The following is a 25,927-nucleotide window of genomic DNA, read 5'->3' on the forward strand; positions in this document are numbered from 1 at the left end:
GTAGTGGAGTGGAAGAATTAAGTAGCATCAAATGGAAATACTCCAGTAAAGTACAAGTACCTCAAAACTGTACTTAAGTACAGTACTTGAGTAAATGTTCTTGGTTACTTCCCACCACTGGTTTTAGGTTTTACTTGTCGTGATGCGTTCAAGAGGCCAAACCCAAAATTCAGCCCAAACTTTCGGGCTCCTCCTCTGGACTGCCCCTAAACTTCCATTCTCCAAAAAAAACCTCCAGCGTTATCCTCAATCCATGGTGTAATTTCTACAACATCAAAGTAGGTGAAGTTAAGTGTTTACAAGGACTCACCTAATCAACGCCTGCTGTTTAACGCGACCTGTTTCTTACAGGATAATGTAGTATAAATCCCAGGTAGAGAGATCCAGCTTCATCCTCATGTTTTGGTTTTGTTGTTCGGACTGCTGGTGGCTAACTCGCTAACTTTAGCTTAGCTAAGGTTATCTGGGAAACAGGCAACTCCACTAGCGTGTAAAACTTTGGGAAGCTATTTGACATTACAGCATTCTTAGAAAAAAGCACACGTACGAGGGTTTTTTTCATGGATATACGGTACCCGAACACGTTTAGCTAAGTTACTATGAATGTTTAACAGTTCTAACGGTGCCCAACTTGGTCAACGTAACGTTAACTAGCGTAGAAACATCACCGTGTTTTTAAAGTGCTATCATGAATGAAAACGTAGCTTACTTACTCAAAACCAACCAGTTTACTTGAAGAAGAAGGAGCATCGTGTTGATCGAGTTAAATAACTTAAACGAAGTCGATCTAACTTTGTTAACTAATTTAAGTGAACGGTAACTTTACAGACAAAAGTGATGTCAACAGTTTACGCTAAAGCACTAACAGTTAGGTTAGCGTTAACACCAACTTTAACTACAGGTCTAAAACTTCATATTTGATGAGAAGTTAGATCCTAAATCCAGTTATAGCTAACTGGAGTAACTTTAGTGGGGAACTGTGATTGTAACATGAAAATAACTTTGGGTAGAAGACGACGAGAGTTTATTAAAGGACGGTTTACCATTTTTCAAATCTTAAAGGCTTAGTCTGTCTTAAAACAACAGTCAGGTGCCCAAATAAACATTGAAACATGTTTTTCATGCCATGATCAGTCCTCCTGTTCATACTGACCATTAGAAGATCCCTTCATAACGCGCCTACAATGTAAGTGATGGGGGGCAAAAATCCACAAGTCTCCTTCTGTGCACAAATGTATTTAAAAGCAGAGATTTACCAATACTGATATTAAATAGCTGGACTGGGTATCAGTGACAATGGGCTGATACCATTATTTTGATATATAACTATTCAGATAATTTATATCTATGTATTTATTTGTCACATTTTGTTTTACAAAGTTAGGAAAACAGTGTTTAAGTCAAAGTCAAGTGCCAAAGTCCTTCTTTTTGTTGCTACACTTCCACTGCAGCTCAACAGGGGAAACACTGTCCTAAGAAACACAAAGAGGCAATTTGATGCCATAAAGACTGTAAATGTGTCAGATATCCACTTGATATGACTAACTCAGACTGCTGACTCCTCATACGAGCTTCACCTAAACTTTTAAATGCTTTTTATTTCACAAAATGACTGTGAAATTTAACTTTAACACATTGTGGATTTTGGCGCACCATCACTTACATTGAAAGCACATTTGAAGCTGATATTTTAACAGCCAGTGTGAACAGGAGGAATGATTACAGCAAGGAAAACCTCTTTCAGTGTTCATATGGACACCTGACTGTTGTTTTAAGAATACAAATTCTGAACCTATCCTTTAACGTACAACTAGAGAAGCGCTGCTATTTCTCTGAATAATGTGGAAAAAATGGAGACATGTTACATTTACCAACCTATTACTTGAGACCCTTTTTTGTCAAATATGAACTAAAAGTTTGTTCATATTTTTAAAGTATATCTGAGATGTAGCCTAGCTTATGCATGTGTCTAGCTTAATATAATTTAAATGTATATGGTATTAACATGATAAATATTAAAACCTTTTATTTCTGACAGCTGTTGTCTAGTATTTATGTTTTTAACAGTACCTATGCTTTGTGCTTGGCAGAAAAAAAGGAACACATAGACAACCTGCTTTAAGTCTAAATTTGCTTGCAAAAAGCCCTTTAAAGTGTAAACATGCTCAACTGAGAGAAACAATGGCAAGAGGAAACATTATATATTGTAGCTTAAGGGAGAACGATATCATAATATATACTGTGAGATGATATAAATTTGTTGTTTGTCTGAGATTTTGCAATACCGTTCATACACCGTTCACTCTTGGTCTTATTGTATCCTTCAGCCAGATGACTCGATGCACTAAAAAAATCTTCTTTCTCTCTTCTTTCCCTTCTAGTGGCCCAAAGATGATCCGTACATAGCGGAGGAACACGGAAGAGCTCCAACGGAGTAGCAGAAATGTCTCCCAAATTGCCTGGTGGCCAGGGCAAAGGGGATTATTCTGCGGTGCAAGTAGCTGTTCGAGTGCGTCCTCTGCTGCCTAAAGAGGTCCTGCACTGCCATGAGAGCTGCATCACTGTGGACTCTGAACTTTGTCGGGTTACTCTGGGCCATGACCGACACTTCCTTTGTGACTTTGTATTTGAAGAAACCTGCTGTCAGGAGGAAGTTTATTCTGTGTCTGTCCAGCCACTCATAGATGCCTTCTTCCAAGGTTTCAATGCTACAGTCTTTGCCTACGGTCAGACGGGCTCAGGCAAGACTTACACCATTGGAGAAGCTAATATTTGTAAGTTAGTTATTTTATCGTTTCTTGCATTGTCCACTTCACTTGTTGTTAGCCCAATTTATTCTGTATTAATATGAACTAGGCTCAAGTAGCCTTTTACTACCACTACCACCACTATAACACCATTCAAAATGAGGAAAGGACTGGAAAGAAAGTATCATCAGTTGTCAAACAAAGTATGGACTGTGCTCTAATCCAGTTTTACCTAAAACTAAAACCGCTGCATGAAATTATGTGTGTTTAATGTGTGTTTTGTAGGTTCGTTCAGAGATGAGGAGCAGGGTATCATCCCCAGAGCTGTTGCAGATGTCTTCAAGCTGCTAGATGAAAATGACCTCACAGACTTCTCAGTCCGAGTCTCCTATTTGGAGGTCTACAAAGAGGAATTCAAGGACTTACTGGAGGTGGAGACAGCAAGCAAGGACATCCACATCCGGGAGGATAAGGGCAACATCGGTATGAAATATCAATCTCTTCATTTTGCCATTACATATTTATTAAATGTTATCTGTAAGCATATTTTGTGTTTGTAATATGAATTATGACTCTGTATTTAATGGGTTTTTTTATATGATTATTTACGTTACATTTTGTATGTGACTTCCTAGTTTTGTGTGGTGTAAAGGAGTGCGAAGTGGAGGGTCTCGATGAGGTGCTGAGTTTACTAGAATCAGGAAACACAGCGAGGCACACTGGTGCAACCCAGATGAATCCAAACTCAAGCCGGTCTCACACCATTTTTACCTTGTACATGGATCAGCGTCGGGGAAGTTCACGCCTTTACGGGACTGCTACAAGTGCTGGACCACAAATGTTGTCTTCCAAGTTCCACTTTGTGGATCTGGCAGGCTCAGAGCGCATCTTAAGGACAGGCAACACTGGAGAGAGACTGAAAGAAAGCATCCAGATTAACAGCGGTCTTCTGGCGCTGGGAAATGTTATAGGGGCACTGGGAGACCCCAAGAGGAAAGGCTCTCACATACCATACAGAGATTCTAAAATCACAAGGTACATTTTTAATAAGTTGACAAAATATTTTAGTATACTATTTCAACAGAAATTGGTATAGAATATCAGTTTGATTTAATTTTTTATTATTCCTGTTTCACTTAGGATCCTAAAAGACTCTTTAGGAGGAAATTCCAAAACACTGATGATTGCCTGCATCAGCCCATCTTCCTCAGACTTTGATGAGAGTCTAAATACACTAAACTATGCCACACGGGCCCGAAACATTCAAAACCGGGCGACAGTCAACTGCAAGCGAGAGCCAGATCGGGTGGAAGGGCTGGAGCAGCAAATCAAGGCCCTTCGTAGAGCCCTCGAAAACCGCCAGCGTTCAGAGACCCGCATCATTGCTCACGCTGATCCAAACAGGAGACCTCGACTTGGCGAGGGAGAAATCAGCAGACTGCAAGCCCAGAGTGCCCATTATAGGACTTGCACAGACACTGCATACAGGTTAAAGCATATTAATTTATTAAGTTGAATTTAGTCTGCCTGATTTAATCTGTGCTTTTTTATCTTTACAAAATTATTAGTATTAGTATTGTGTGTGTATACAGGACAACTTATTTAGCATGTGTGCTGCATTTCCTTAGCCATTGAGTAGTACTTTTATTTGTGAATTAATGTTCATATATAAGACGAAGTTAGGATATTAAAATATGGCATTTCATTGTTCTACTTGGTGGCACACAGTCAATCTTCTTTCTGTCCCTTTGTCATCAACACTTCATATTTATGCATGCAAACCTCAAACCATGATAAAAACTGTCCTAATTCCAAGTGAGCCAAATGGATGCCATATTTTAAAGTGAACCAGAGGAAGTTCAAATAGCACTGGTATGATTTTTACAAATCCCTAAAGAAATCAAAACCCACAAAGAATTTACAAACATTATCTAGAGCCCAATAAAGTTTATACAACTCTATTGTTGTCCAAAAAAATATTAAAACCAAATAAAAGAGCCATACCTTCCCACTGACAGATTCCTGAATTGCAGTTGACATGGCCAGTGTTGTTTTTTTTTTTTGTTTTTTTTTAAACAATCTGCAACTTAATTTTTGATTTTCAAAAGGGAGCAGTTCTCTTTTGGAAAGGCGTCTGGTTACACTGGTTTGTTAGTTTGCAGAGCTCAAAGAAATCCATGACACACTTTAGGGACAGTAATTGAGGTTGTTTGCTTTGAGGCATAAAGCAGAATCAGCTGTATCAGACTTCACTGAAGTGAGTGTCTCTCTGGCTGAATCACTCCACAATTGTCCTCAGTGTGAAATATGTTTTTCTCACATTTTTATACATTAAAGAAGAATTAGTGATTGTATATGGCTGAAATATCACAGGTTGCTGCGGGAGCTGCAGAGTGAAGGGGCACTGACTGCAGAGCAGAGCCTGAGAGTAAAGGAGTGGCTGTGCTCAGTGGAGGAGGAACGGAGTGGGCTGACCACTGCTTCTGGACCAGACAGCGGTATCGAGAACAGCTCCACTGAGGACAGTGTTGCATTAAGGAGGGGAAGACCTTCTGTAAGCAACCAGGTATATCTCTCACTCTCACAAATAACATTAAAATTGGTTTAGTAAAATGTTATGAATTTAGGGATCCAGTACTGATATGTCTGTAAATGTGATTCTTTTTGTTGTTGTTGTTGTTTTTTTTTACCCAGGATCCAGAGGCTGTGGAGGAGAGGTGGAGCCATGAGCATGAAAGTGAGAAAGATGGAGAGAAAGAGGACAGTATTGTCCAGCTTCAAGCCCAGATCCAGCGGTTAGAGAGTGAGAACACAGACTTCTTAGCGGCTCTGGAGGACGCTATGGAGCAATACAAGCAGCAGGTCAGACTCAGGGGAATTCTAATATTGTTTTTCCATTAGTGTGGTGTGTCACAGTTAAGTCACGACATGCCGCATTTATTGATATTTCATCAGCAGAGTCACAGCAGTCCTGATGTAATATGGTCCAAGTACAGGTCCAGTTTTATAAATTCTGTTGTTGTTACTAGGAGTTTGTTACAGTCCTTATTCTCACCGTGATAATAGTTAGGATATAATTTGATTGGTTTTCTCTTTCAGAGTGATAAGCTGCAGGAGCAACAGGACCTGATAGCGGAGCTGCAGTGTCTGCTGTCTACTCCAGGGCTGCTGGGCCTGGGCCTTAATCTGAGGCCACGGCCACACACTGCTCCTATGGGCTCCATGCAACACAGCCAAAATGGAGGCTCACACAGACAGGTAACCATCAGCAGAGCTAGTTTCTCTGCCTGTGATGTCATATGGACTAAAGCAGTGATTCAAGTGTGTCCTCCCAAGAGGAATCAGCACTTTAAAAGGTTTTCAGTGGTAGGAATTGTAGGTGCATGCTGATTATGGCCTGTAGAGCCACGACACCAGATGCAGCTTTATATTATCAGTTTGCAAGGCTTTGATATTAACTAAACGTATTAAACCTGACTCTCGATATATATAGTGATTATAACTATTACTTAACCAGTTTAACATAAAGTACAATATTATATGAATGTATCTCTTAAATTTTGTTCACCAGAAAATACCAAAGTAGGCTTGTTTGTGGTTACAGGTCAGTCCAGTGGGATATCTTGTTAATGCACCCTGTGGTGATCAGGATGTCGACCTCCATGAGGAGCAGGAGATCCTTGGAGGAGCAGAAACGCAGGACACAGAAGAAGAGGGCAGTCACTCCAACCTCCTTCGTGAGAGACGCAGGTATGTTTGTAGGAATCATAGCTTGCAGTTTACACTATAAATTGAAAACAGTACAGACTGATCATTCACCAACAGTGTTCATCTCATTGCACCTGTGCTCATGTTACATATGAGATATATAGAATATAATGCCTATGCTTTTCTCAGGCTGGTGAACTTGACCTGGACCAAGAGGGACATGCTCTCAGGAGGACTAGCAGCTGGTGGTAAAGTGCTCATGTCTCAGCTGCTTGAGCCAGACCAGCACCCCAGTTTAGCCAGAAAAGCATGTAAGTCTAAGCTGCCTCAGATGCACCTTCTGTATGTGTTTATAACAGATTTGATGGAGCACTGAGGGTGAAGCCAAATCAAAATAAAATGATCCACTGGATTTTTATTGTGTCTGTACTCAGATACTCAGTGTTTCTTTCTATTTGCATAACGTCACTGTTGACATTCTTTGCGCACAAATGCCATTTACGCATCCACAAAATGTAGCCTCTGTTTGTTAATATGGTCTCTGCTCTATGGTCAGAGGTTCAGATTACACCCAATCTATGCTCAAGTGGAGGGTGAGACCCAAACAGGGCGTGCTCATCTGTGTTGGGTACTTCAGAAAAATCTCACAAGAGAGCTTAAATATGGGCTATCGCCTTGAACCACTGCCCCCTTCATTACACCACTCTGCTGACCCCTCATATTACTCTCCAATCTCTGTGCAGCCAACTCCAGTGCTGGAGAGACATCTGTACGTGAAAGTATGAAAGGTTTTGAAGGCGTTTCTGAGTGGGGTCTTCTTCAGGCACAGCAGAAAATTAGAGAACTGTCTGTCACCATCCGCATCAAAGAAGAACTCATCAAGGAGCTGGTCAAAACAGGTAGGCATTCAAATATCCCGCTCAGTAGAAGTGCTTAGTTAGAGTTAGAGGGTTTCTTTTATGTTTTTGTACATCTATTTTGTGTGTGTGTGTGTGTGTGTGTGTGTGTGTGTGTGTGTGTGTGTGTGTGTGTGTGTGTGTGTGTGTGTGTGTGTGTGTGTGTGTGTGTGTGTGTGTGTGTGTGTGTGTGTGTGTGTGTGTGTGTGTGTGTGTGTGTGTGTGTGTGTGTGGTTTTCTAGGTAAGGATGCTCAGGCCCTGAACAAACAGTACAGCCATAAGATCACAGCCCTGGAGAATGAAGCTGTGCAGGCGCGACAGGAGCTGCAGGAGGCCCAACGGCAGCTGCAGGATCTGGAGAGGCAGGAGAGAGAGATCAGTGCGACAGACAGGACCAGAGCACAGGAATGTCGCAGAAAGATCGCTGCTGCTCAGAGCAAAGTTCAGGTTCGACTGTCACACTTCTGTATTTCTGCCATAAAAGCACATATACAAGCACATATATGAATTGTGTTCTTGTTTGATGACTTTCCCTGATATGTAATTAACAAAAGACCTGATTCTAAATTCTTATACATTAGCTCTTTGGACCTGTACCTTTGAACTTCTGAATGGGAAAATGTTTTTGTTTGTTTATTAGGTTCTCAGTCAGCGTCAGAGGGATACTGCTCGTCTAGCTAATCTGCCCGCGCAGAGTGAACGCCGTGTTTTAGAGCTGGAGCGCAGTGTTTGGTCCATGAGGCAGCAGCAGGAGCAGCTGCAAAGGCGGCTGCGTCAGGAAAGTCAGCAGAAACGACGTCTGGAGACCGAGATGCAACGACGAACTCACAGAGTCAAGGTACCAATTAGGAGAACTTGTGGTCCCATTATTCCTATAACCTTAGGTCAATCCAGCAGAGTCACACCAGTCATCAACTTCATTACTTCAACTTTCATTGAACAAATTGAAATCAATAATCACACCTGTCACCGCATTTTTAGTAGAGAATCAATCTTTTTGACACTCATGTAGCAATTAATCAAATGGGAAATGTATTAGTGGTGATGGGACAGACTGTAATCCCATATGAGTTTCACTATGAATTTATATCAGAGGTCTCTGGTTATAATCATTGCTTCTTCTTCTGAATGAGTGAATTTACAACCAAACTGGTCTCAGTTTATCACATGCGGAACAACAAATGTCCAACTTTGAATAGGCTGAATGAATGACTAAACTAATGTTTTCTCTGTTGAGTGGTAAATGCATTTGTTTACTTTTGATAGATGTAGTTTCCTTCTGAACTTGTCCTGTAATCCACCTTCATCTTCTCCACCTTTCATATCTTCTGCAGGAACTTGAGATAAAGAATGAGCAGCAGCAAAAGATCCTGAAGATCAAGACTGAGGAGATCGCTGCCTTCCAGAGGCAGAGACGCAGTGGCAGTAACGGCTCTGTCATCTCATTGGAAGAACAACAGGTGGGAAAATAACCAGTTCTCAATGCAGTCATTTTGTTTTATCTGTTACTGTAACATATGCTGTACCTCAATAAGAGTAATTTGGATATGGATGAGTGGAATTGAAATAAATTGCAATATATGCATACCACCTGTGGTGGTGGTTTAAATTGAATACTCCATTCTAACTGCTCCACTCTTTTTTTGTGTGTTGGATGTTTATGTGTGTTTTTGTGTCTTGTCTTCCTGTGAGCAGAAGATTGAGGAACAGAAACGCTGGCTGGACGAGGAGATGGAGCGTGTGCTGGAACAGAGGAGAGGGCTGGAAGATCTGGAAGGAGAGCTCACTAAACGAGAGGAAATCCTAGCCAAGAAAGAAGCCCTGCTACAGGAACGCAGCGGACTGGAGACTAAGAGACTCCGCTCCAGTCAGGTACTAGCAAACACAAACAAATCACTTCAATGGCATAGTAAATAAGCAAATTCTGACATTTTTTTTTGTTGGTTCATCTTTCCTCCAGGCCCTGAGTAAAGATCTGATGATGCTAACGGGGCGTATCGAATCACTTGAGCAAGAGCTGAGTGAGAGGAACGGTCTCCTTCGCAGCAGCAGTGCTCAGGACTCCCAACAGATTCGCCAAGAAATCTCCAACCTGCGTCAAGAGAAAGATTCACTGCTTAAACAAAGAGTGGAGCTGGACGATAAGTTGCGGCAGGGAAACCTGCTCTCGCCAGAGGTCAGACTCTACTCTGGGGTTCATGCAATGAAATAAATAATGTGTTTTCATAGCACTGACAGCTGATGACATTTTAATTGCTTGGCAGAGAATTATACAAATATTTAAACACGTATTGAGTGGTCACATTGCAAAAGCAGGAATGCTGACTAGCAAACATGTGGCAAGCACTGACTAGTCCTCACCGGAAGATGTAATATAAACTGTGAAAGAATTTTTATACATAGGGTTATGAAAATTAAACAGACAGAGAAAAGGCAGACCAGCTGTCCTTTCTTGGGTCAAATCTCTCTCAGTCTCTCCACAAGGCTGTTGCCAGGGGGAGTGGACGTTAAAGTATGGCAAGGGTTCTACGTGTTGTGACTTGGGCCAAGGCTGTCTGCTATGCAGGAATCCTTATCTAGACGGGCTGAGAGGTTTAACTAGGCATGCAGACAACTCTCCTTCAGACTTGATGTGGCATTTCACTGTGTCAACACCGGCACTTTGATATGTAACTGTTGTCTCCTGATAAATCAAGTTTGTGTTTGTCTTTTTGCATGAGACATCCATATCTACTGGAGTTTTTGAATTCAGGATTTCTATGACGTGACCTGTTTGGGATTGATCATCATAACCCCCGTCTGTTCTTTCTGATGTCACTAGGAGGAGCGAACCCTTTTCCAGCTGGACGAGGCGATTGAGGCTCTGGATGCAGCTATTGAATACAAGAATGAGGCTATCACTCAGAGACAGAGGCAGCTGAGGGCTTCTGCCAGCATGCTCTCACAGTGGGAGATGAATCTCATGGCCAAACTCAGCTACCTGTCTGCCTCCGAGACCAGAGCTCTGCTGTGCAAGTACTTCGACAAGGTACGTGCTATCCACAGCCTGAGATTCAGTTTTATTTACTGTCTTCTTACCAATATGTATGTTGAAAAGTGTTAATATGAATGTTTTCTGTAGGTGGTGTCTCTGCGTGAGGAAGAGCGTAAGCTACAACTTGCCCTTGCTGAGCTGGAAATGCAACTAGATGAGCAGCAGAGGCTGGTGCAGTGGCTGGAAAACGCTCTTGATCGCACACAACTCGACACAGATCGCAGGCTCACACAACAGCAGAAGGAACATGAAAGGAGTGTGCAGCTCTTACTGCAGCAGTGCCGAGGTGTGTGTTTCATGGACCAGTTACAAAAATCAGTTCAATATCTCTTGCTAAAAGAAGTTGCATGCATGTGTTTATGAATAGGAGGAATTCCTATATAGGAGGTATTCACTTGTTTGGTGTTTAAAAATGTATTCTGTAAATAGAGGGCAAGTGAAGGTATTGACTGATTTCTGCCAACATATCTTGTACATTTTTATATTTTTTCCACAGTCGGCCATTAAAATTGGTAGTATTTACATGTCTTTGTGTGTATGGCTTCTTCTCCCTCCAGAGCAAATAGATGAGGGCCTGGCAGGACGGTTGCGGCAGTATGAGGGATGGATTCATAACCTCAGCAAGGAGTTAAACCACTACAAGGCGGCAAATCTGGACCTAAGCAACAAACTGAGGGAGTTCTGTGGTCCAGTCACCCAGCCAAAGGAGTATGCTAAAGGTAAATGTCTTATTAGATCAAAGTGATCTGTCTGTTTCATATTTATGCTTATGATAATCATTGTGTTCACATCTTGAAGAAAGAGGGCTTTAAATATACAAGTCAAGTCATATTTAACTTTTTGCCATATAAAATGACTTAAAGTGCAAATATCCTTCCAAATATCTTCAGGCAAATCCACTTTTCTAAGATCATTACACATATTCCCAGGAACTACTGTATCTCCATTCTCCTCCTGCATTTTGTGCCACATTGACAACAGCACTATGCTATTACTATTGCCTCCTTAACATATTTTGTGATGCATCAATCACAGGATTTCATCTGCAGGAACACACAGTACGTCCAATTTAAATTCCTGGGCAGTAGTTCATCTCTGAGCATGTTTTGAATTTTCCCTGTCAGGCAGCAGTAAATTACAAAGAACATTGTGATGAGCCTGTGTTGTTGTTGTTGTCTTGTCACATACAGAAAAGACATTTCAAACTCACAGTCATTTTATAATCCCCTATTGGTATAAATTTCCAAAGTGGTGAAATGTGCTGCAGTTAGTTTCTGACCTTTTAATTACTCTGTCTTGAACATTCCTTGTACTATTTTGTTTGAGGCTGAGCTAAACTGCTCCACCCAAACTCCAGCAGATGGGACTATCGGCTTTATAGTAATGACATACTGTGTGTGCTAAGTTGCTTTAGACAAAAGTGCCTGCCATATGGATGTAATGTAATATAAAGTAAATGTGTACCTTAATTCCTCTAAGAACTATTTTCCTGCAGCTTAATCTAAAAAAAACTGTAACTAATTCTGATTAGATCAAGAAATATCTGAGTCTGGATCCACCTTTACTTTTCTGTTCAGGTTTTTATTGTCAATAGAATAGGTTATCTAACATTATATTTCTTTTAATTTCTATCCAGCTGTTTATTTTGATATTTAATAAGACGTAGCACTCAACTCTGTTGGGTAGTAATTACTGTTCAGAATCTATTATCTAAAGTCACGTGATGTGCCGTCTTTCAGTCGTGCAGTCTGATGGTAAATCAGTAGGCGTCGGCAGTACGGAGAAGCTGAGCCGCTGCTCTGAGGACAGCCAAGGAGGCAGAGGGGCGGCACAGCCTGACAAACCTCCAAGGTCCAGGGAGGAAATGCGAGAGCTGGTGAACACCCCTCTCCCATCCACGTGGCGACGCTCTTCTCTCCCCACAGAGGAACCTGCTGTCATGGAGGAGCTGTGGCTTGGAGCGACTGGGGACGTTCCTGTTAACCGTGTCATTCAAACAGGGATGGGGTCCTGGGGTGTGCCGACATCCCTGCCTGTGGTTAAATCTCGCAGAGAGTCCCGCCGCTCCAGCCTCAACATCGGACCACTGATTTCAAACAACGCATTAATTGACGTGCGGAAGAATCCTGTCTGAAAATAAATGTAGTTAGTGTTACGGAAAAACTTTTACATAGTTTTTCTCTGTGGTTTCAAAAATGTCTTTGTCGTGTAATCCATTTTTAGTTTTTGTTTTTCTTTTCTTGTGCTTGTATATAAAGTTTTTTTGTAATGAATAAGGACACCCACTGATTTTTATACAAAATACTTTCACTAAAGTAAAGTTTGTTTCCATTTCATACAGTAATAAATGTAGAAGGTAAATGGTCCCAAACGTGAAAGTCAATAAGACATGAATCATTTGCATTATTATAAAATGAGGTTCTTGCTTTCTAATCATGTAGTCTTTTGACCTTCTACAATATTTTATATTAAAATGTTTTTGCCTTCTACACTCATCTGTGTTCATTCATATCTACAGTATGTTTTTATCTTAAATACTAATTTACAACTGTCTTACAACACATATCAAGAAAGTATTTCTGCTGATGGTCAGGTTGGATATTATCACAGCTGATGTAGACAAGGCATGAAAGCTTGTCAAACAGCATCTAAAAGCTAATACTATGGTCATTTTAAGCTTGCAACTTTTCATCTGAAAATGATCAGTATTACCACCTGTAGCATCAAAAACATCTGTTGTAAACATCCTTAATTACCACTAAAAGCCAACATCTCAGCTAATCTGATGATAGCAGACAAAAAACCTAAACCTGAGGTAACATTAAGCTTAAAACTGGTTTTAGGCTTTAGCCAGAAGATGAACAATAGAGAGAGCAACAAATCTTTTTTTGTTGTTTTGTTTTGTTTACAGTAATCAACCAGGGCCTCCATAAATAGACAAACACTAAACAGGATTTGAATGTGACTTGAGTTTGAAGATCAGTGGGTTTAGTGTGTCAAATTACAAGAGAGACTATTTCTGGTGTTTTCATACAACTTACTAGCATTTACCCAAAGTGTCAACTATTGACCTTATGTAACAATAACACCTAAATGTGCTTTTTGTACTAACAAGTTGTTTGGTTATACATACTGTATTTTAGGCTTTCTAATCTACATTTACATGGAGTGTCATTTGTTGACATCAGAGATATTCCTCCATATTCCTTATCAAAAATAATCCCGGTGCTCTTCTTTTTAAATCAGAGCTCAGTAAAGACTAATCAGTAAGGAAAAGACAAGATATGTCTTTAATAAGTCATCTCACTGTGGAGGACCGAGCAATTCACACCTGTAATAGTGTAGGTATGAGGACACTGTGTGAGCACTAGAGGGCGGTGTAACCTCAGTGCTTCACATGAGTCTGTTGAGAGTCCAGTGACAGTTTTTTTCCCTCTGGATTCATACTGGAGTGTCATGAAAATCTCTGGCCTGTCATTAAGTAGGCCAGAGAAGAAGTTATTAGTCATTTCAGCCTGTTTAAAAAGACTATATTCAAAAGACCAAGTACGAACACATCAATGCCTGACAAGCAGGAGGTTTGGTGGTACGAAAAAATCACAACTGACCTTTAGTTATTCACCCCTTCAGCACATATTTACCAGTTGATTTATTCAAGTGCATCTGTTTTTTAAGCTCAATAGGCCTTTGAGACAATTGCTCAAGTAAGATTTTCTTTTTTTCTTTTTTAAAAAGAACACTGACACACACTAAACTCTGACTGGACTGAGGTCATATTATTTTGAGGAATCTAAGAAACACACACACACACAAAACACATTCACATCAGTCTCACTCCATAAGGAGCTTGGTGGTATTCGGGGAGGCAGTGGGCAGAGAAGCTTGGAGGATGAAAGAGGCCTAACTAACTTGTTTAAACAGGAGAGCAGCGTGGAATCCTGGGGTGCAAAGATGATCCAACTTTTCTGTGGGGGGATGGCTGGCTTCAGATAGAGAGGCCCAGTTTATCTTTTCAGACTCAGCAGGATGCAAGAAGAACTCTAACTGCTTTATAATGTATCCCATCCTCACAGAAAACCAAATAATTGCTAATCTGTCATCTCACTAACGCTCAAATAAATCATGGTCAGGCCTGAGAAAACACTGTAGCACTGTGAAGAACTAGGATTAAATCCAAGTTTTACTCCAAATCCAGGTTTACAAGAGATGTATAAATTCATTCCATATAGAGGAGGTGCAGTAAGAAAACTGAGGATTTTGTCTTTATTTTGCAGATACAGTGTTGGAATGTAATAAAGTACATTTACTCAAGTTCAATTTATTTATTTCTATTTACTTTGTACTTCCACTCCACTACATTTGTTTCATAGCTATAGTTTCTCTGCAGATCTATATTTTATGAGTAAAAGAGATGATATATTTTGAGCCTTTTATATTTATAATTAATTTAAATCATTTTTAACCAGTTTTAACTTTGACATCAAACGGTCTCTTTCTCTGTTGATCAGTGTCAAAAATCTGATTAAATCCCCTTTAATTCAGTGTTGTAAACATGAAAATATGAAAATATGAGTATGGGGAAACTTTTTACAGGCTCTTTGTGTCTGTATCTGGAGCTGTTTGCAGTAAAACTACAGTGGCTGTAGTTTTACTTAAGTAAGATTTTAAATGCAAGACCTTTACTTGTAATTGAATAGTTTTATACTGTTGCTTTACTTCTTCCACCACTGAGGGGATAATAAGCAGACATACAGTACCTGGTGAGATGTTATGTTGGGCATGTTAAAGTCAAGATGAAATGAAAAATGCCTCTTTAACCCTTTTAGGTCATATTGTGCACCTATTTAACAATATATACCAAAAAAATACCAAAAAAAAAATCAATTTCTTTGTATTCTTAAATCAAAATCCAATCATGTTTCCTTCTTGTAAAACAAAATACGACGTGTGCTTACATAGGCTTGAACCAACCAATTTCAACCAATAATATCATGATGTCCACCCATCAATCAATCTTCAACTTTTAGTGGCACAGAATTAAGATTCATTATGACACACCCACTTTTCAACATTCAAATCAAATTCCTCCCAATGTTATGTCCTGCCTGTCCATCCTGCTTCACTCAGAGATACATCATGATACGGAGGTTACATACTTTCAAAATGTTGTTTCATCTGGACTTCAAGAAAAATCAGAGGCATTTGATTGTGGTGCGAGTTAGTGGTTTATATATTAGGAGGATATATATATATATATATATATATATATATATATATATATAGGAGGATCACTTCAATATCAGCAATATCAGAAGCCCTCAGGTAAATTCAGGTGGGCTCTGCTGATGTTTGATAGGAAAAGCATTCAACATGTTTAGTAGGTCTTGGAGATACACATAATACTGAATCTAATTGTGGGTTGATGTTTGCCACGGTGCCGTTTTTGATAGTAGCACTGGAGGGCACCAAATTCAGACATTTTCAAATTCTATATAGTGGCTTTAAGTGAGGAGTTAACAGAAAACACCTCTTTATCAACACCTTTTGGTAACAGGTAAGACAGGCATGCATGGTGCCTTACTGCCTGTACAAATTAAATCAGCAGTAATTTTTATCACTGTCTTCATCACTACAACATACCTGTACTGATAATGTCTGCTCTTTCACAAACATAACTTTATGTGGCATCTAAAAGTGATGGTGATGCAGCAGCTCATTACAAAAGTGTAACATTAATTGATTGTCTAAATTAAATGAATATAGTGCAAGCATTTAAAAGACGATGGCCCAAAAACGGCACGCACACACACACACACACACACACACACACACACACACACGGGGAGACCATTTGCGATTGGTTATTCAGCAACTTGCCCGTGTGACGTCAGTGCAGCCGGGAGGAGGAAGCATTTAGAAAAAAAGGCTGAGAGGAGGTGAGAGGAGAGCACTGGAGGCTCCGGCGGGGGACACGGTGCAGCCTCAGGACCGCGGACAGCATCGTCTGACGGGAGCCGGTCCCTGGACCTGCAAACCTCCTGATCACGGATACAAAACACACAATCCAGCGAGGACCACACACACCACTCTTCAACGGCCCGCCGTGGACACACGCGCTCCGGCAGCTGATGGTGTGGGATTTATCGATCCGATCCACGCGCTCACCTGTTTGCCAAACCGAGGCTGCGCAGAAACTCGTGCACATCTGGAGCCTGAACGATGCTACCGACCGTCGATGACACCACATGTGGATGTTTTGGTCTCCGTGGATGCAGGATGGACGATGGAAAGTAAGAGTCTTTTGGATTCAGTGGTCTTGACCTCGTGTAAGTTTCCGCGGATCAGACCTGCTCATATCATCATAATGAATGCATCTTATTCTCTTGTGCATGATGTAGTGGCCTGATATTACACACATGCAGGAACAAATGTTGTAGACCTTCTGCATGCATTGAACCGCCTTATATTCAATTCTGATTATTCAATTATTGGCTGAGAACAAACAAATTCAATTTCCTCGCATTAAAATCGCACCTGAAGTAAATCTATAAGATATGGTTTAACATATCTGACAAAGACACCGTTTGGCTATTTATTCTAATAATATTTCCGTGATATAGAGGCCTACAGGCTTGTTCTGTTTTACCAAGAGACATTCACAAACCCTCCAGTGTATTGAGCCAATAATGGCAACTTCACACCTTGTAGTTTAAGGTTTATTAATCTGCTTGTTCGAAATCAACCAGTTTGCACACAATGGAGGTCGCATCAAGTCTGTTGTCTTTTAAATATCTTCATTTATTAAAGGTTATAATTATTTTTATTGTATTAATGTTTGTGAGACTTTTCTCCTTGATATACAAAGAAAGTGACGCATGCCTTGTCACCACATTTATTTCCCAATTAAAACGACTGACGTCAGACGTAATGACAAAGAGGAGCGTGAGTTCAGTATAAGGTTATTTTGAGATTAACGTCTATTATACCTTAAATATCAAGCGGTAACCTGGCATTTTAAGAATTATTGGCTGTTTTTTCCAAGTATAACAAAAATTTATTTGGGGAAAAAATATTCATACTTGTAGAAAAGTGATCCTTAAGGTTCAGGCTTCACTAAACCAATGACAGCATGACAATAGAATCATAATAATAATCGTAATGCAGCAATGTATAGTTGTAAAATCAACAAAGGAAACTGATGAAAAATGTCATGTTCAATAAATTACAACGAGGCATAAGCTCTTAGGCCTACATGCTACCTGACAGTGTCCACATCCACAAGATTTGTCGAGCTTTATACATTTATTAATTGTAAAGGTAGTTAATCCTAAACAAAACCCAACATTTACAGTATAGTAAAATATCGTATGGAGTTGATTAAAATGTTAAAGCTGTGTTTCCTTATAGGAGCAAAGCAGAGTGAGTTTTCTTGGGGAAGATCTGTGAAGGTCTGTTTGTGGGAACCAGGATGTATTGAGCTCAAAAAACAAGAACACAGGCATGAAGGCATTAGACTACCTGTTATTTCTGATAATTCATTCATTACGCTGTAACATGACAGTTTGACCTGCAATTAAAGTTTCCACAATGCTTGTAAGCAGCCACATCTGTCACCACATGTCACTTATTTCAGTAGTTAGTTACTGTGTTTGCTATAGAGTTTGAATTAATTACTATTAGTCCATATAGAGTTTGGGTGTGAATGCCAGAGAGAGCAATATATTTTTGAAGTTATTTTGTGAATTGTGTAAATTTAGATGAAAGAACTATTTACAAGTGTAATTAAAAAGCTAACAAAGCTGTTTGATTTTTGGAAGAGTGTGGAAAGAAATTTGTAGGTTGTAGGTATCAATTTTTTACAATACACATTCGACTGATGACAGTTAAAGTCATTTGTTCCTTTCAGCTAAATGAGGCTTGTTATCAGGAATGTATTTTAACTCCATAATATTTTTCTTTGTTCTCAGGGAGCCACAGACTTACCTTTTGCTGTTATAGCAAACATCGGAGCCTGTTCCTGTCTTTGGTTATCTAGCTGTATGAGTGTTAATCATCCATCATAAAGCTAGATAACCGAAAGTAGGAATGACCTCCACACCTTCAGCTCCCTGCGTTTATGAGATGAAACAAAAAGAAAACACAAACACAAGAGGATTTGCTGTCTATTCAGGTAGGTCTGCATTAGAGTTTTCTGAGTTTTCTGAACACGCCAATTGATTTGATCTTTTGCCAGAGGCTATGGCTTTTTGTCACACTAAGGCAGATAAACACATCTTTTTATTTCATTCACATTTCTGAATTTTGTCTGTGTACAACTACATTAAACACTTGTCCCTTTATGCTGCTGATTCAGCTCTTTGCAAGTTTAATTCTCTTAAAAAACACAGAAAAAAATAACATTTTCTGACATCTCTGTTGACTTTTTTCCTGTAAGATTTGACACATCAAAAGACAGAAATACCTTTTCTGAAGGATTATTTTGTCATCTGTGACGATGGCAGACATGAGGATAATTATTTACACAAAAAGTAAAAATCAGAAATGTTCTCCTTTATAAAGAAAACATATTTGAAGATTAAAAATCCACAACCCGTTGTACGAATTTACTCAAACACCCATGAATGATACCTTTAGATACGGACTTACCGACCTGATACAATTTCTTTTCCTGGTACTGATTTTTTCCTTCACTAAAGTTTCTGTTCTGTCGCTGCAGAAAAAAACTAAAACATTTACAAACCAAATCAAGTAACTTCTGCTTAGTCGGCCTGCTACTTTAAGCTATAAAGCTTTATACAGTATAACTTCATTTTAATTGAACCTACTTTTAAAATGAATAATGTGTCTTTAATTTCATATTTCTTAAAATGTCAAATCAGGTGTAACTTCTGCTCCATTTAAACCATGGTACTGAAAATATGTGCTGTAGATATAAGATGTGTATAACTTCCTATAAGTTTTATGTGCTCACTCAGATCTAGATTTTATAGAAACCTCTTCAATGTCTGCATATTTTAAACATCAAAGCATTAAATTATATTTTTCTGCTGTTTTATGAAGATAAAAATTAACTACAGACAGCCTAATGAATCTTGCATATTAACACTAAATTAGAATATCTGAGCAAAAAATGTAGGCTGCTGAAAACTGTTTAACAATTAAGAACAAAAAAGACACCTTCAAAAGGCTCAGATGAACCAAAGCAATGGCCTTCGGATTAGTTTTTTATTATCACTTTTTTTCTAAAAATAAAAAAATATATATAATTGAATGAGACATAGTTAATTTTCAAAATGCAGATTATACAGGAGTATTATATTTCCAACATTTTTGCAAATGCAAAGAAACAATAAAATATTTTCCTGAATCTAAATGACCACTGGACCATCTTTACTCTGCAGAAAGGCCTCGTTCAGTGATTTAAGCACATGCAGGTTAGAGCTCACCCCGCTTCACTGACAACATCATGTTGTCTGTATGGAAGCCATCTTGACGGAGTCTCTCTGCTGCCTAAAATGGTTGTGTTGGCACAAAGCAGGGCCGCATTAATTTGTCCATCGTTAGCTGTCTGTCTGACTCTAATCACCACCGTCTTTAAGGCCTCCTGTCTTAAGTCTCCTCTCCGGGTGTGATCTCACTATGAGATGTAGGTAATTAGTTAGGTCACATTACTGAGGCCCTTCAAAGGTCAATCAGTGAGTCAGTGTAACTGCTGCTGAATGAATGAATGAATGAAATCAGTGAAGCAGTGGTAGATATGACATTAGGTTACATTAAAGCTGTGGGCTGGTGCAGTACGAGATTCTAGATGTTAAAGAAATTGTAGCCTAACATCATTCACCAGATATACAGTAACACACATGACAAATAAACAAACCAGCAAATACAGTCAAAGATATTTGTTTAGCCACATGACATTTTCCAATCTTAAGTAATAGAGACCGCGAAGAACAACCTGTCAATCACCTTTCAGAGACACAGTGACCACACCCCTTTGAGTAGACCCCACCCACACATAAATGACAAAAAAACATTCTGAAATATAATAGAATTTAAAATAAAATTTGTAATCTCAAAAATATAACAATAAAACCCACTTTTATACTTTTAAAAGCATTTCAAATGTATTTATTTATTTATTCAGTTATATATTAATTGTTTATTATTGTTTTTTATTTTTACTCTCAATTGTCACATTGCACTCTCAGTCTAAATAAAATAGTCCAAAATAACATCTTACATTTAAAGAAATTATCAAGTTTTTTTTAAATAATAATAACAATTTAAACATAAAATAGGTTAGTCGGCCTAAACCGTATGAAACTTTTTCCTTTGAGCTGCTTTTCTCAGGCAGTGAGTTTAAGGCCACAACAACAGTCTGAAATCTATAGGCAACATCATAGACTGCTGTTATACTTGTATACTAATAATGCCTATTATCCAGTGTTAATTAATGTTCATTATTAATCAGAATTTTATGGCCAACATGAGTTTGTCCCATAAACAATGAAGGTAAGAATAAATCTCAATTTATTTTTTCAACAAAATCTCAAATCAAAGCGATAAGATTAATATGTTATTTCAGCCTGAAACGCGTTTTTGTGAATTAATAAACATGAACTGTAGTGAAGAAGTCAGGACAAAGGCAAAGTTAAATGGATGCAATACAAGATGTTATAGTATTGCATACAAAAACATCAGCATGGACAAATGCCAGTAGATCTATCTAAGAAAAGAGAAGCATTATGGCCTTTTTCCCTACACAGGCCGTACAGCAGGGGCTTATTTAGGCCCAATTAATTGCGATTTGTATCAGGGTAAAAATGCTGCTCATACATCCATTTTCTGTAATTTCCTCACATTTACAAACACTGCACACTCTGCAAAAGACTGCAATGTAAAAACAACCTCCTTAATCTTGCTTTCAGCCTTTAAATATTTCTAAATGTTGGTCTGTGTCGCTTCCTCTGGCATGACCTTCTGCTCCTGAGAATCGTGATGTTGTTGAACAGAGATAATAGACATATGGACAGGTTAATATTGAGGTGCATTAGCAGGCAGAATATAGGCCACACAGTTCAATACAATGAAGTATATTATATCATGAAAAAGAAAAACAGCATGGTTATGTGACACAGAATAAACAGTCTATAGAAAATAGGCTATACTCACTTATAGGTAGGTCTGTTTTCTCCGTCTGTGTTGAAACTGAGAGCGTGACCCTCACACACACACACACACACACACACACAGACAGGACGACGTGCTGCAAGCATGAAACACATCTTGCAGATTGCAGAAAGTCTTTATCCGACATTAGCACTCTCTATTGGCCTCCCCGCCAGACCATCGCTGCTGTGGGATAAAGCAGGCCTCCCAAAAAAACCAAGAGTGGCTTTACAAAGGTGGGAAATAAAGGAAACAATCAGGCAACTCCGACCGATAATGAATAGCAGCCAGACAAGCTCTGCATATTAACATAATTGCATAGAAACGAGGGGAGCAGAGAGAGTATTTAAAGGCGCAGCAACACCCAGCATGTCCCCCACCCACTGTGATCTGCTGAACAAGATGTAGGCCTACATGAAGATTTAAAATATGGACGGGTTATGTGACGAGAGAGACAGTTTTATTCTTTCAGCATTGAATAACTGGTTGCTATAGACGTTATTTAAAGGTGCAGAACGTATTTCTGTCTATTAGGCCAATGATTGATCCTTAAATGAAACCTAACCTGAACTTACAGTATATTTAAAATAATGCATAGGACTAGGAAATTGAAATCTTAAATAGTTTCATACTGACTGATAGCTAACTGTAAATATATCAGCCAATTAAATTGTCCAAGACAGGATTTTAGAGATACTGGGTCCAGGTCCCCCAAGCCCACCCCGAACATTTGGACCACACACCCAAGAAAATCTTTTATTATAAACTGTTTATTATTTTAAAATTTTCAAGGGGGTTTGTTTTGTTTTTGCAACATAAAGGAAAATGTTTTAAAACCTTCAATCAAAGGATTTAGTTCTGCTGGAGGGATGCTGATTTATTTTATATGTTTTATTTCATTTTATGAATTAGATTTTTTTATAATCCCAAAGAAAAATCCTCAATGTTTCCAGATGAGTCAAAATGGTCATGAGTAAAGTAAATGATAATACAATGCAGCTATTGATATAAGAGCGTTGAGTTAAAAGCAGTCAAAGAATCTCGACTCCGTCATATGTTTTATATTCTGACTATTAATGTTGTCAGACTGCTGAACACATGCCACCTGCATTAGATGTTAAAAAAAATCATTGTTTAAATGTTATTCTGTCTTTACCATGACAAAGATAAGCGTTGGTTTGAAGAGCCAATGCGGTGGCTTGATAAATAAAAGGGGAACTGTTCCTTTATTAGACACCATGCTGTAATTAGACAAGCAACGTGGGGGAGGGGCCAGTGTGAAGCTGAGCTATAATAGGAGCTCATATTGTAAAGCACAATACTGTACAACTACCAACACAGAGCACATGTGTAAATCACCTTTATTAGGTCATTTAAAAATGCCTTTTATTTGCAGATTCAAATATTTGTGTGTGTGTACGTGTGTGTGGATGACTCAGAGTGATTTATAGATTTTAATTAATATTATCCTATAAGATTTAAGCCTGGTTGCTGAAGATTAAAGTCTGTTGAAAATGTATTTGGATGTTATTTGGTATCTGATAGTGAAAAATATTTGCTTGTTGGAGAAATAACACCAGTTTTTTTTTTAGATTTATCCCTCTGTTAATTATGATGAGTGTTTGAATTGAGTCTTATTACACTTAATATTCACCTGTACACATGGAAAGCGTACTTATCTTCTTCACGGCCCTCTCAGAGGCTGCAGGTCGGTGCTTTGCGCTGCAGCTGCAGGCGACCTGTTGGTAAACAGCAGCCAGAGTCCACATTATCATTCTGATCCTGGCTTCGCTCCACAATGGCTGCTTTGTGAAAGGGGCACTTGACAAAGGTCCGCCACGTCTTTTTCCCAACGTTGTATATGTGAGAGAGTAGCTGCAGTAAACCCTGGGCCATGAGGTGGGAACAACGCTGCAGACCAGACAGTGGCAGATGCTTGCATTAGCGCTGCAGCCATAAGAGTGCCTCCTGGAAAAGTTGGTCCTTTGTCTTCCTGCCTCTTTATATCTGCGAGGGTCTCTCTCACAGAGGGTGTGTATGAGTGTGTGTGTGTGTATGAGTATGTGTGCTCATGCCAGAATTAATGTTAAGATTAATTCAATGCCAAAACTAAACAATTCTGTTATTTGCAAAGATGTAGACCCCCCTAATTGGTTGAAGTCCTGGATATCTGAATTCCCAATACCACTTGAAAGCAGCATTATAGCTGTAGTTAAAAAAAAAAAGTTAACTGCTAGAAATCCACGTAATATAAAATCCAAGGAATATATATGTATCAAATTTCACAGAAATTCATTTGGTCTGTTAGAAAGACACACAGAAGAGATATAATCTTTTTCCAGCCTTGTTAATAGAGATAAAATATTGAATGGACACTTCCTTTATTGCAGACACTAGTATTGACAACTCTATTAAATCTGTACCAGTCATACAAAAGATAAAGAGAAGCAGGTTTCATAACTGTGAGGACTTCAAAACCTAATACACATCACAAATTCTGTACCCAAACTGACAGTATCAGCAAAAGAATAAAACATGTGATATCTGAGTGTGTCTAAGTGTGTTTTGGGGGGTTAGATGATCTCTCTCTGTTGCCATGTGTCAGAGGCTGAAACTGGCATTTTAACAAAGGAGATTTCAGACACAATACAAAACACAGATAACAGATGCAAGTAAGACTGCATTGGTAAAGTGTGCTGGCTGGTTAGAGAGGACTAGACATAGATGGCTGTGAGAGTGATGCTTTCATTACCAGGTCTCATTTATTATAAGAGTCATTTTGTTTTCTCTCCATGGATCTTCCTTGTGCCAGAAGACAAACTACTGTAAGCCTTAATTTTATAGTAATGACACAGGCCAGGCTTTGCTGGTCTCAGGTCTCAGTACCAGAACCTGAGCAGGAACCACTGAGCTCTCCTGAAGGCAGGACATTGTATGTTTTACGTCCCTGCAGCCCTCTTTCTCCCCATAAGGACACCGCAGCTGCAATCCTGTCTTATTCTGGGGATAAACACGATTATCCTGCTATGGCTTGTTCTTGGCTTTGTAACAGCGACAGGGGACCTTTCACAGCTCCTTTTTTCCCATGGTCGAGTGGGTCTGAGCAGCTAAGACCCCTGATGTGGACCAGTCGCCATTCATCGGCTTTAGGTCAGAGCAAATAAGCACGTCACACTGACCCTGAGGCAGAGAGATGGAGATATAAACACGGAATGTTGAAAATGTTAACCACGTCAGTACTGAGCTGCAGCTCCTTATAGTTCTCATTTCGACTGTCTCAAAAGATCTTTCTGTAACTCATTTGTTCACCATAGATACTGCGTGACTGAATTATAACAGAAATCAAGATTGTTTTCTGTGAAAAAACAGAAAAATGAATACTAAGTAAAATATTTTGTGCACACCTGTGTGTATATACACTTGACTACAGTACATAGTATTATACATGTGATAATATAATAATGAAAATAAGATACAGGAAATACTTTTACTGTTAAATCATTATTATTATGTATTATACAGTCAAAAGTTTGGACACACTTTCTCATTCAGTGTTTGGGAGGGTGTGTCCAAACTTTTAACTTGTAATGTACATAATTAGCAGCATTATTATTATTAATGGCAGAATTTATATATATACATATACATGAGTATTTATTTTATCCTAACAATTATGGTATTTGATTTATTTTGAGGATAATTAACTCAAGGTTCACTTTTGAGCTTTTTCATGAAATTTCAGTCACTTTTCAAGAGAAAGCTCTATTCTCATCTTCACTGAAAGCTCCAGAAAAAAACTAGTAAGTAGACCTTGAGTTAAGATATTTTTCTGTCAAACTCCCGTTTCCGAAGTCAAAACTGAACTCTCACATTCAGGTATTAGTGTAACTATTATTATTATCTAATCGTAATTTAAATGATCCTAGACAAGCTGTTAATCAGAATACATTTACAAAGAAATATTTGTTCATTCATGATTTACGCACCAGTTTCAAATAATCAAAACATATGAAAGTGTGTATTTTAGCACAGAACAAAATCTCTAAGGAATGAATTTCCATTCTCCCCCGCCAGTCGCTCAGACTGCCAGTCAAGTTCAAGTTCACAGGGGTAGAAATGTCTGGACTCTTCATTCACTGCTGTTCCTCCCCCTTAGCCCTCCTCCTCCTTCTCCTCCCCCTCCTCTTCCCTCTCTCCCCGTGCTCTGTGGTGACTGCATGGCGTTACTATGACAGAGGGGCTGTGGCGTTGTTATGGCAGCGGGCTGGACGGCCTGGCTATGTGCTGGTGAAAAGGACAGCCTGTCAGAGAGAGAGGGAGAGAGGGGAGACTCAGGTTCCCCCAACAGCTGGGCACAGGCAGCCCCTCCCCT

The 25,927-nt window shown here is 39.1% G+C and overlaps 1 protein-coding gene across 3 annotated transcripts; it reads left to right on the plus strand.

Annotated features, from left to right (window-relative positions):
* Positions 1–152: 152 nt before the first annotated feature.
* kif7 (kinesin family member 7) lies at positions 153–12,875 on the plus strand. 3 transcript variants are annotated; one of them, XM_042408706.1, is made up of 20 exons: positions 153–278; positions 2,382–2,774; positions 3,033–3,230; positions 3,383–3,782; positions 3,888–4,235; positions 5,121–5,313; positions 5,442–5,609; positions 5,847–6,005; positions 6,352–6,497; positions 6,645–6,766; positions 7,199–7,354; positions 7,594–7,799; positions 7,993–8,190; positions 8,687–8,812; positions 9,048–9,224; positions 9,313–9,528; positions 10,174–10,380; positions 10,474–10,672; positions 10,944–11,105; positions 12,126–12,875. In XM_042408706.1, the coding sequence occupies exons 2-20, from the start codon at positions 2,444–2,446 to the stop codon at positions 12,518–12,520; spliced, it is 4,107 nt and encodes a 1,368-aa protein (XP_042264640.1). In that variant the 5' UTR covers positions 153–278; positions 2,382–2,443; the 3' UTR covers positions 12,521–12,875. The 3 variants fall into 3 exon arrangements, with proteins under 3 accessions (XP_042264640.1, XP_042264648.1, XP_042264658.1); XM_042408714.1 differs by lacking the exon at positions 153–278 and adding an exon at positions 286–373; XM_042408724.1 differs by lacking the exon at positions 153–278 and adding an exon at positions 407–571.
* Positions 12,876–25,927: the final 13,052 nt, after the last annotated feature.

The sequence above is a fragment of the Thunnus maccoyii genome, chromosome 1, assembly GCF_910596095.1.
Source record: "Thunnus maccoyii chromosome 1, fThuMac1.1, whole genome shotgun sequence".
Lineage (NCBI taxonomy): Eukaryota > Metazoa > Chordata > Actinopteri > Scombriformes > Scombridae > Thunnus > Thunnus maccoyii.